This window comes from Copadichromis virginalis, linkage group LG7 (genome assembly GCF_057382275.1).
Source record: "Copadichromis virginalis isolate Kocher_CV1m ecotype Utaka linkage group LG7, C_Virginalis_male_GT1.1, whole genome shotgun sequence".
Lineage (NCBI taxonomy): Eukaryota > Metazoa > Chordata > Actinopteri > Cichliformes > Cichlidae > Copadichromis > Copadichromis virginalis.
Window position 1 is genome coordinate 50,063,351 of NC_140624.1, and position 13,024 is coordinate 50,076,374.

The window sequence follows — 13,024 nt, forward strand, 5'->3', positions numbered from 1 at the left end:
TGATGAACTCATATGCTCCTTAATGTTTTTTTAAAGGGCAAGATGAATTTGGTTCAGCTGTAAGCGGCTCAGCGGGATAAAAATTGCCCTCATTACTTACAGACAAATACATATTTGATGACCCAAACTAGATTTGCAAATTTGTATGAATATTTGTAAATAATATACAGCACTGTGCAGAATTCAGACGACCCCTTTATTTCTTTATAATTTGTTTCTTTAAAAGTGCTCTTCGACAATAGGTCTCCACGCTTTGGAGACCTATTGTCTCCAAAACTGCTTTTTCCCTGAGTATTTGTGCATGGCCATTTTAAAGCGATTTTTCCATTTGTTCTGTTTGTTAAGCCATCTGAGACTGACTGCAAGAGGAGGTCAGGAGAGAGGTACAACAGTGGTGTTGGAGATCTGATGGAAGCGATGGAATTAATGCAGAAAAGTACCATCAGATTTTGAGCTTGTTTGCAATATCATGCATAAAGCATCTGATTGACAGTGGCTTCATTTATAGAAAGACAATGATCCCAAACACGGTGCTGATACAGTATAAAAGCATATCAGGATGGGAAAACACAAGATGGATTGGTCTCCCTAGAGCTCAGACATTACTGAAGCAGTGTGGGATCATCATAACAGAGAACAGAACAAAAAGGTAGTTAATATCCAAAGAAGAGCTTCAAGAAGCCTGGATATCTATTCCTGAAGAAATATCAAGAAAGCTGCCTGAGAGAGTTTAGGATGTGTCAATTCACCAGCAAGTAGCTAACCCATCAGAGAAAGTGTAAAACAAACATACAAAGCCATCTTTGCAATGTTTTAGCTACATACAAGTGAATACAGCTTGGAGAAAGGGTTTCGTGTCATAACAGCTCACCCACAGGCTTCTAGCACTGATTTATGCCTTATTTGTTTTAGAGGCAATTTTTGCAGGCTGCAGCTATAGCCACACGGGGGGCACCAAATTAGGCTTGTACACCATCTCCCTTTGATATTGATTTGCATAGAAGGAGGATGTACCAGCTTTATTCTCAGTAAGATCAGCAACACGCAGCGTGCATGCAAGGAGATGTTTATCATTAAGTTTTACAGCGACAAGTAATTATGAACCCAGAGTGTTGCTGTTTAAAAGGAAGTTTAAGAATCTGGGTTACTGAGGAGATGTTCGCCCGTAGTTACCATTAACAAGGATGAATTGTGACAGTTCTGTGGGAAATTACATCAGTGCAAATTCCTTTGGTGCGAACAGAGATGGATAATGTCTGTTTGGATGAATAACACATGCTAGCTGGTATCAAACGCACTTGGGCAACTCGTTGCCTCCAAGTAAAGATGAGAGCTGTGACGTTTATAAAAGCTGACATTTGCACCTCCGGTATGATGCCTCTAAACAGTTCGTGCGCTCGTGCAGCACAGAAATGTTTGTCACAGAAAGAGGGAGAGGAGACGGCAAAAGAGCTCCGCGGGGGAGTATTTACAATCAGCATTACCCAGGAGGTCTGCACGCGCTCACAGCAGTCCAAAACGGGCAAGCACAGTCCGCTTGACCTCAACTCAAGAGGAGAAGAGGGAAGATGAAAGATACAGAAAAAGTCCAAACGAGGGGACAGTCCCCAAAGAAATCAAACATAAGCTGTGTTGACACTGTCCAGTTGTCCAGCTTTCTACTGTACACAGGGGACACACTGGCTTACATTTTTCATACACTGATACACGTAACTAGAAAGATTACGTCAGCGTGTATATTGTGAATTTTCACCTAGGGCCGCAAGACACTCCACAATCACCACTCACTCTACTGTTACATTTACAGTCACAATCAGTAATACAAAAAACAGTAATACACAAAGTAACGTGTAACATTATGCTACATTTTTACAGTCGTGAAAAGGAAAGCTTTCATTGCTGCGAAAATCACTTGAAGTGCAGCAATAACTTGAAGTGATTGTTTCCGTATGGCTTTGTTAGTCTCTCGCATCGCTGTGGAGGATATTTGGCCCATGCTCCTTAATGACGTTGTTTCAGTTCATTGAGGTTTGCATGTATTTGTTTATGCAACATAAACAAATACAGCAACCATGCTTGCTGTATTCCCTGTCCCTGGTTTAAACTGGTTGCAGTATGACGGCAATAACCAGACTGTGAGAAATACAGATCAGATCGTTGCAAAGAAGAAATGAAATACATGTGTCTTTTTTTGTTTTTTAACAATGACAACTAATATGTTTAACACGTGTTAGTGAACACAAAGTATTTTCCACATACAGAGACAAGTATTACTGGGGATATTTAAAAAGCAAACAAACAAAAAAAACAGCAACCTTTTTTAGTTATTTACTGTTTTGTACATCCAATTTCTATTTCATATGTGGGATGGTAATCTTAACACATAGGACTCTTACAATGACATATAGTGCCCCTGTCCTATCTCTGATATTAGTCTGACAAATACAGAAATTCTCGTCTTTTCATCTGAAGCTGAATAGCTGGGTAGGATAGGTCTTAATAAGAAAGACTTAAAAGGAAGAGGAAGCGGGTTTGAGTGACACTTAAGATGAGATATTTTGTGTTATTGTGATAGGATAATAGTTATATTAATTCTCAAAGAGAAACTTTCTATTACTAGGAGGGCTAACAATGATGTTGAGGTGACAGATGCCACTGCTGCAACTTTCACTTTGAACCTATTTTGGAACTATAACATGACCAGACATTGTGAAAAGACCACCAGCTGACGATTAATAATACTACTACTACTAATAATAATAATACATTTCATTTAAAAATAGCACCTTTCAGAGCACCCAAGGACACTGTACAACAAATACACAATATACACAATAATAAGAGTAACAGATAAAAGTTAAAAGCATGCAGAGGTTTAAACATAAGCAATTTTAAACAGGTGAGTTTTAAGGGTGGACTTAAAAAAAACACCTTATTCAAGGTATTGCAATAGCTTGAAGTCTAGACTTCAAGCTATTGCAATACCTTGAATCCTTTCTTTTTCAGCCATTCTGTTGTAGTTGGTGCTTTGCATGGACAGATGGCATCACATCTGACTCTAGAATACTTTTGGTATACAAAGGACTTCACAGTCAACTCAGTGACTGGAGGATACCCAGGTCCTGTAGCTGCAAAACAAGCCCAAACCATCACCCTTTCAGCACCGTGCCTGACAATTGGTATGAGGTGTTTGAGCTGATGTGCTGTGTTTGGCTTTACAACAAATATGGCGCTGTGCATTATCAAACATCTTTCACCTTGTCTTGATAAGATGAAGCTTTGCAAACCTAAGCCATACTGCCGTGTTCTTTTTAGAGACAAGAAGCTTCCTCCTGGCAACTTTTACCATGCTAACTGAGGCCTGTGGAGTTTACTTACCTAGTGAAGCAGTAAAGGTGTGCTGAGGTTTTCACAGGACTGTGAAAACTTTATTTTTCACATGACTGTTTATAAAGTCTATGGGTGGTAATTTAAAGAAATACCAAAGAGGCCAAATCACTGTCAAAAAAGACTAATGTTTCGCTTTGCTGCCCATTTTTTTAACAATGTTTTGCTTTATTTCTATAATCTCTCTCTGTTACAATCTAATGTAATTTTAGGACTAACTAGAGCTGTGCTACAAAAATCTGCAAAAATATATTTGTGTCTCTGTCCTCATGTTGTTTACATACATAATAAAACAGAGTGCTATCTATTTTTGTGGGCCATGTACAGGTGTGGTATTAGCATGATGTAGCAAGTGTATTTTAACGGGGGGAAACAAGGTGGACACATTTCAGTGCTACGAGAAAAGGCCCTTTCAACAAACCCCTGCACTTTTAAATTGTTAGCTGGCTACATCTGATCACATCTGTTCATTTATGGTTTTGATTAAAAAATAAGATTTAGAAAACTGCTGTATAGGAATGAGATTGTTTCCATAGGCTTGACATGTGGCAGGTGTTAAAAAGCGAGTCTGCTGTACAGCTTTTATACAGTAAAAATCCAAAAATAACAAACAAAAGAGAAGAGTGTGTAATACTTACAACCATACCGTTTAGGGACACCCAGCAGTCAGGGGGGAAGTCTTGGAGCAGAGGCACCAGATACTGCAGACAGCCATCCCAGTGACACAGAAGCAGCATCATACCTATCAAATTAAATATTCTTACCACTGCACTAGCCAGGTCATAGGTCATATGGAAAATCTGCCAAAGAGAAAGACAGAAGAAAGGAGAGATAGAGACCTCATCAGCATCTGCTTGGTTGTGCGAAAGCATTTATTCAAATTCTGACATTCGTAAGCCAAATGCAAGCACGGCATTATGAAGAAATATAAACTTCAGTAAGCAACACAGACACAGCGGCCCAGATTTAGATCTGTAAGAGTCTCAAACGTTGGATGCACTGGTATTTCAGGGACACAAAAAGATTAAAAAAAAAGATTAAAAATACTTAAAACGCTCACAAAAGTACAAAGTCACCTTTGAAGCTGAGGGCACAGTGTGCCTGTCTGTCCTCCAAAGTGTTTGGGTGCCTCAGCGTCTGTGTGTGCCTGCACGCGTGTGTGCGCATGTATCTCTGCACTCACAGATGTTGAGCTGCTCATAACTGAACACGGCTGCTTTCCAAAAAAAATAACCTGACCAATAGAGGAGACACATAGAGCTAGAGTAGGTAGCACAGAGCAAGTGAAGTGAATGATGAGGGGAAGTGCAAACTTCTGGAATAATTAGCCCGTAAGTGTGTTTCAATGCTGTGAGCTGGAAAAGGTGTCGGTGCTGGTGTGGCTGTTTAATCAGAGCCCGAAAGTTTCAGAATAGAAAGTCATCAGCGGGGTGAGTAAGCATGTCTGCGGCGCAAAGCGGTTTCATTTACGTCGGATCTGGCCGAAGAGAATTGACTCACGCCTGGTTGGCTGTGGCTTTAATTCAGAGTTTCTCATTAGCATCAGAAACCCATTACTTATTTCCAGGTTAGTTATTCCATAATCTTCCTCACACCGAAGCTCAATCTCTCCTCCCGCCAGCCCCCTGGTTCGTTTTGCATAATAAACCTGCCCCATTCGCCAGTTTGTTGAATTGAGACATTTCAGGTAATTACCATCTATTTTAAGTTCATGTCTTTCCATTCCCCATACATTACCTGTTCTACCTATTATACATATAGTCGCTTCGCTTGTTTTTTAAATGAGAACTGATGAACTTTTTGTTTCGGGGGTTTCCTTTTACTGACAAATGTTTACATTTGTATATAATACAAGAAATCAAGGATTTTCAGGTAAGTAAACATATATGTACAACACACACCAGTATCTTTATCTCTATATCTAAAACCTTGGTCATTTATGGTCTTTTTCTGTCCTTGTGTGCACCTAAACACTAACAAAAACACTACTACTACTGCATATAATTTAGTTCCAAATAAGCCCAAATAAGATCTGCAAGAGCATGGACTTCAGGCTGTGCTGATATGAACCAGTTTTGCCATTTGTATGCAAAATCATCTGTTAAACCCCCACCACCACCAAACCCCAGGTGTTTTAGAGGCTCTTTTAATCTTCCTCTCTCCACCCCGGTCTATTGTGACTGCCCTGTAACCTTTCTGAATAAAGGACAGTGTCCGCACATAGAACAGAGGAGAGAACAAGAGGCTGAGCTGGTGCTCAGATCCCTCTATGGTTCAACTCATCCATGGGGAGATATAGTGCACTGCCATGAAAGGCTAAAATTAGCCACTAGCTTACAGGACGGCTGTCTCAGTGCACCCAGTGTCTCTTCTGCTGCCTATATCTGTACTCTTATTTTAGCAGAATTCGCTCTCCCTCTGTTATGTGCGCATGCATATTTACATATAGCCTGATGACATAATAAGGAAAGCGACAGAGCATAAGGTAGCCGTGAAGTGATAAAGGTATCTATTTCTGGAGGTGCATGCTCCTGAAGGATTGCAACAAGACTAGAAAACAGGAAGTAGTGGGCCCTGTTTGAATTGCAAATGACTCATAGGCAGAAATAGGAAAAGGCTGATCACTCTGTCTCCACTTTCTTTTTTCAGTTAATACATAAGCAAAAGAGTGAAAAATAAGGATGAAGTTTTTTGGGTACATTTCTATGACGCGCGAGGGTTACAGGGAGGTCTCACAAATTCCCAGGGACAGTCTCACTTTGCTGGGAAGCCTCTGTGACCTTTGGGTCACGCTGAGTCAGAGAGGCTAGAGAGGAAATGATGTAGATGCTCATTAACACAATGTGGAGTTTATTTGGGTTTGCATTGCAGCGGCATCACTTTGAAAAGCCTGCAAGCAGCAGGAGGTAGCCACAAGGCAGGAGTGGGGTTTTTTTGTTTTGTTTTTTTCAAATAGGGTTTTAAAGAAGAGGCTGCAGGTGTAGATCGCTGGTCAGGTCACCAGATTACAAAGGATAACCTTCACTGTGATGTGCAGATATGTAAGGATAAATTTGAACTGTGTGAGATGGTTCACTGAAGCGCACTCTGCTAATACAAACACAATGTCTCCATATTGCCTTTACAGAGTGTTTCTCATAATTAAAAGAAAGCATTTGCACATACTCGATCATCCAACTTCTCTTTTGAGAATTAACTGTGTTGGACAGCCTCTTTCTTTCTTTTTTTGTGGTAATCTGTTGTTTTATCTCACTGTAAGGCTTCTAAGAAAACATGAATTGTATCAAATTGGGCAAAGGAAGGAATGCGGAGAGTGTAGGTCCGAATTTACATCTGTTTGACTCAAGCAGACAAAGAAAACACACAACTTGGAAAGCTTTCATGTAGCACACAGCCGGCCCCTTGCTCAGGATATGTGTCACAACTAAGAACCATGCGCTTCAATTTGCTAATATGCACCTACTCGATCACCCATCAGCAACGTTCTGTTTCGTGCAGTCAGCAGTGTGTCTGAGCATCCCGCTGATGGAGAGGAATGATTAATATATGCCTGTGTTCTGTTCAACGTTTACTGTAAGGGAAATCAATCCAGATCTAAAAATAAAAGCAACAGAGTTCTGACAACAGCTGAACAGCTGGTCAAATAAATAAAAAAGTGACTACTGCTGAGGACTTTACTGTATGGCACGAGTTATAAAATGTACTATGCAATCGTTTATCATTGTGGCAAGAAGCAAATTGATCCTTTTACTAAACTCTTTAAAAATGCTTCAACTTTTGTCAGACCAGCATTTAAAAAGTCTAAATTTCTTCTTAATTTTGATAAAACAGCCAGTGCAGAGTGGTTACAGATTGTTAGCTCAAGGCTCAGTGTCTGCCATTTAAGAGATAAGTCTGTTTTCACAAAGACTCGAAGCCTATAGTGTAGGTTTGTTTTCAGTACTGGCCATTTATTTCTATTTTGTTTGTGTCTTGCCCTGCTAGAGGTTTTTTCCTGTTAAAAGAGAGGTTTTTTTTTCCCACTTCCGCCAAGTGGCTGCTCATAAGGTGTCCTCTGATTGTTCATGTTTTCCCTCCATTATTGTAGGGTCTTTACCTTACAATCTAAAGTTCTGATTTGGCACTATATAAATAAAATTTAACTGAATGTAAAATGTTTGAAAAATGTTGCTCCAATAGCAACATTAATATAAAGTTTATTCTGTGGTTTAAGTTTTTGCAGTTCGGTGGCAGTGAATCGCTCTGAGATAAACATTTGAAACCAAATTTAGACTCAAATCTGTCATATGACAGATCCGAGTTCATTTTGAGCAACTATAACGTTTTCATAAACCTCGTGCACAGGAAAGGTAGAGCTGACACAGAGCCAAAAGCATATCCAATGCTCTTGTTTGGCTTTGGCAAAATATAGGCTTGGAATTAAATGCATCAAGCTCAAATTTGACTGGGAATTAGGGCATAGGTCAGCATAATCCTGTAATACATTGGAGAAAAACAGCCAAGATTTGATATGATAGTGATAGAAAGTCACACGCTAGCTCTGTCAAGCCAGTAGGTCGCTCATGCACTTGGTCTTTCCGCATCCTTTTGATGGGTTGTTAGAACAGAGCAGAGAACATTTTGAAACTTTGCAGGTATATTTTTATGTAAAGCAGCATGCTGATACATAATACTGCAGGGATTAAAATTCAAATCAATGTTGCCCACAAGGTATGGCACGAAGAGTTTTTGCTTATACAACTGCGAGCTGTCTGGTGGATGTATGCACTGTAGGCAGACATTTTGAATCCTATGCACAGAGAAGAGAGCATGCAAGAGAATTACTCATCACCAAGCATCAAGCTGTGGGCCTGAAACACGCAATTACAAACTGTTCTTTATGCATCTTCAAATTGGACATGAGTGACCTCTGTTTGAGGTTAGCGAGGATTAGCATGGGACTAATTTGAGGAGATTAAATCCACCACTGGCTATTAGATTGAAGGATAACAAAACTGCTTCCAGGAAAATCTGGAATTCTCCTGCTTAGCATCATCTTGTAAATCTCCTGCTGGCTCTCTTTTGGTTTTGCTTAATCACGAAATTACAGTTGAACTTGGATTCTAAAAAATCATACCGGGACGTAATGAGAATTCACTGGGAATTTGCAAGTTTCCTGTTTTCTTTTACTGCCTTTCCTCCTCTGAAGGCTAAAAAGCTTTTGCCCGCTGTACTTGGTCTACTTAAAAAAAGGCAACAGCATGTAAGGCTAAATGAGCAACATTCTATATTTTCTATGGCAAAAAAACATTTCAATGCCGGTCTGTCTCTTTCTGAAAGAAAAGCAGCCTGCTGGAAGTAATCATAAATCCCATCACTGAAATGTGCAATGTGTAATCACATTGGTGTAAGTATAGTTCAGCAATAAATAAATATAAACAGAGCTGGCATTATTTCAGAGCTTCAGGCAACATACTGTATGTGCTGGGACGCTAATCAGTCAGCAGATCTGCTTATCATACAGACTGGGATACTGTGTAAGAGGAGAGGAAAAGCCTGTCTAGCAATGTTGTGCTTGTAACTTGGTTCTTGCCAAATCATGCGTGCAAGTACATAGGCTGCATAAAAAGCTCTGAATCTCAATGCAGAGGAACATTTAGGTAATGAGGCCCAGCAGTAATTAGGAGACAGAGACTTAATTAAGAGCCACATAGTGATCAATAGGATCTTAACACAGGCAGAAAACAAGCGATGATCTATTAATATAGTAAAGGACCCCCTAAACCATCATTGCTTCTTCATCGCAGGCTCTCATGCATGCATTTAAAAATAAAAAAATAGCAGCATTATCAGTAAAATTTATATAAACTGTTCAAGGTAAAAAGTAGCATTAAATAGAAATTCACCAAATAACCTGGAAGGTTGTTTAAGTAGTTGTTATTTCCAACTGATGCATGCAGTTCATCTCTAAGCTATCAGTAAAGACAATAGACAAAAGATTATTAAAAAAAAATCACAGCCTCAGTTACTCTTCCAGATATCGATTTAGTTGTTATGAAAACAAAATATTTTCACCATACGGACTCATCCCACACAGGCCCTGACACACTTAGAGAAGCCGAAGTGTTTCACATAAAAACAAGTCTCAAGAATCATATTGAACTGTATGATTTTAGAGCAGAACTGCAGTAATAACTGCACACGCAGACGTTTGCAGCTAAAACAGTGACACCGTGAATCAGAATTGTCTCCAATTTGAACAGGCCACTGATATTTTTTCCTCTTCTGGAATCACAAATGTTCTCTTTTTATTCCTGTGCACCCACTCTGATATGATTTCTGCAACATATTTCATCTACCAATGCTTGAATGTACCCTCATGACCTCAGCAGATGCAAATTTCTGAGCATCAAATACAACTGCTAACGTGCCTCAAATATCACCAGTGAATGTGTGAAAGCGAAGGGCTCAAACTGGATGTGTGATATCGCAGAAGATCCTGATGCTCTTCCTCACCTCGCAGCTTAACTACCAGCCAATCAGTGGACACATTTAACTAGACAACTCTTCCCCTCGGAACTTGTCGAGCACATCTTTCAGTCCAAGGAGATCTTCCTCACGGGAACGCTGCTGATCATCTGCTCTGCTTTCCATCGTTTCTGTGTCCGTCAGCATTATTCTCTTGTTCTTCCACTAAGCACATCACACTTCACCGCAAGCCGAGCTACTTTGCCCGCTGTCTCACCCGCTCTGCGTCTATTTTGGTCGTGTGAGCGTGATAACCTTAACACTTCTGTTCTGCCTTAATCTGCGCTCTACCATTCACAGATGCATTGGCAGAGGCAGCGTCCTCCGGGGCAGAAGCTCACAGACCCGCAGGGATCAAATTTATGATCTTCTCTGCGTGGACAGCATTGGTGATCCACTCTGTGTGCTAAGCCTTTTTTTTACTGTAATTATATAGACATCAGTCCCAGAGTCTGTAGGGATTCACGTATGCAGTTAATGCATGCGCATTCTTCTAGAAATTTCCTGCAGGGCTTATATTAGCCTGCTCTGCGCAGGACAGGTATGGTGCATTAGGACAACAAGTAAATGTATTTATGGATGAATGTTCTATTGATTTGTACCTGTAACCTGAGCAGTGGTAACAAAATAACATCAGCTCAGGTCTAATAAATCATGTACACAAACACAAGCAGTACTTATAGCTCGGACAGCAGCACCAGTGCATTTATAACTCAGTGCACTCGGTGCAATGAGAAAATTGCTGGGAAGTGAAAGAGGCATGTGTGGACATATTGTCCAAAACATGTTAGTGCCCTCAAGAATAACCGTTTTCCCACATGACCCATTTTTAACGTCATCTGTTCGGTTATGCAAGTCTGTTGACAGTTTCACTGCATCATTATAGGAATCATCATTACGAAGTAAGGCTGAGGGAGGGAAGAAGGAAAAAAGAAAAAGAAAAACGAGCTGTGAGCGGACAATGAGCTGACAGAGAAGCGTGCATCTTTCACACAACAATCCCAGGCCAGAAATAAAAGAAGAAAATACTAATGCTGACATAGTATTACTCTGTTTTGACATTGAATTATCCCAAGGAGCAACTCTCCAGAAATGAAAGCGCACAATGCAGCAATGAAAGAAGAAGCTCAGTAGAGGAGCATTTAAACCTCATATCCTCTGTATGTATGTGCACAGCATAAAGTAGGGTTTACTGCGATTCATTTATGGTTTTTTTAACACTGTTATACAAGAACGTGGGCGGGCTTAATTTTATTAAATTGTTTTATTGCTTCAGAAAAAATAAACTTTTTTTAAAGGAGAAACTACAAAATGATTGTGCAGTCAAATATAGTTCCTGAAAGCAGTGAAAATAGAAATATCTGAATTGACAGATCAGACTTTTAAGAAAAAATCTAATTTAGTCAAGACAATCTGAGCATCTCCGTAGATCTGCATTAATAAAGGCTAGACTGAAAAAGAAAGAAAGAAAGAGGACTGCAAGTTTTTCCTTTGTGCAAATGTCACAGCAGCGCAGTGAAAGAGAGACAGAGAGAGTGCTGTAGTCTGAGTTGTGGTTGTACTAAGAAGGTAGTCAGGGAAGATTAGTGCTCATGTGAGAGCAGGAGGGATTTGACTGGATTGCACAGGGTGACCCGCTGTGCTCATGTAAATATCAGCAAGATGGACGGTATCACAGTGTGCATCGAGGTCACACCCGTCCCGATACACTTGGGGATGGAGGGGTGGAGATTGCCTGGTGATGCAATTTTAGACTGATTTTTATATATTTCTTTTTAATCATCATAATCAAAGTTGCAGCTGAAGCTTGGTTAAAAAAATATGATGGCATTAACAGTGTGTGTCTTTTCGGGATGATTGTTTTAGGAAGAGAAAAACATAAAAGAGGAAATCAGGAAATGGAAGAGTGAATGCATACACCCTTGAGGGCAGTCTGATGTTATAATTACTCATCTGACTAGCAGTGGAGCAGCATCATACTAACTAGTTCCACATATCTCTTGACTGCATGACTACAGCTGACATGCTACATATAGTCCTGTCCATACTGTAGCCATGGATTTGTTTACCGCCATAGTGGTTCCTCCATGTATGTGCTTAGATTCACATAAACAGCTGGATTTCAGCACATGAGCACGTCATCATGACAGATGGATGAAGGGTGCTTTGCTAAGTTGATCCACCGCAACATTAGCTCTTGGGAAGTGAAACCCTAATGCCTCAGTAGTTAGTAATCAATTAATTTGCACACAAAGCATCATTACAGGATGTCTGCAATGAGTGTCGGTGCTTGCCTTTAAACAATCAAGGGATCGTTACGCTCCTCATGCAGAATCAGTCAATAACAAACAGGTTTATAGTGATTGGTCAATTATTCAATAAGTTGGTTGATAAGGACGAATATTCTCAAACCATTTTGTCAATCAACCACTTATTTTTCAAGCTGAACCTTTGATGGTTCAGGTTTTGTTTTATTTTTAGTCATGAAGGCTTAGATCACAGAACAGGAATTTTTCTTTTTGTTACTTTTGTTTCTGGAGAAAATTCTCAAAAGAGCATCAAATAAAATGAACATTTTTGCAGTCGAGTGGATCGTAAAAAACCCAAACAACTGCAGCTAATGACACTCTTCCTCTTGCCGATGCAACGCTTGCAATATCAGTGTGTGTGTGTATATATATATATATATATATATATATATTAGGGGTGCAACGATACTCGTATTGATATTGAACCGTTCGATACAGTGCTTTCGGTTCGGTACGTATATGTATCGAACAATACAAATTTTTAATTTATTTTATCAACTTTCCTTCTGACGATGCTGTCTGTGTTGAGCGCTCAGTGGATCTGCGCTCGACAGTGCAGCCTAGGCGGAGTAGTCGAACGCAGATTCACTGAGCGCAGGGCAAGCTAGCCAGACAGAAGCTAAGCTCCTTGCAACATGGCAAATTGAACCTCCCCCACCCTCATTCAGATCTGGCGTTTGGAACTATTTTGGTTTTCATGTGACGTATGACCCTGAAGGTAAGCGCGTCATGGACTAAAGTAAAACAGTATGTTGGATGTGCCACGCAATGCTCAATTACATTGGTGGGAACTAGTGTGTTAGCGCAGTTAGCTCGTTAAC

The 13,024-nt window shown here is 40.0% G+C and overlaps 1 protein-coding gene across 1 annotated transcript in view; it reads right to left on the reverse strand.

The window, feature by feature from the left end:
• hcn1 (hyperpolarization activated cyclic nucleotide-gated potassium channel 1) overlaps nt 1-13,024 on the reverse strand; it is a 64,507-nt gene that overhangs the window by 30,184 nt on the left and 21,299 nt on the right. The window contains exon 3 of the mRNA XM_085463955.1: nt 4,026-4,187. Coding sequence (XP_085320081.1) covers nt 4,026-4,187 — 162 coding nt within the window. The remainder of the gene's footprint in view (nt 1-4,025; nt 4,188-13,024) is intronic.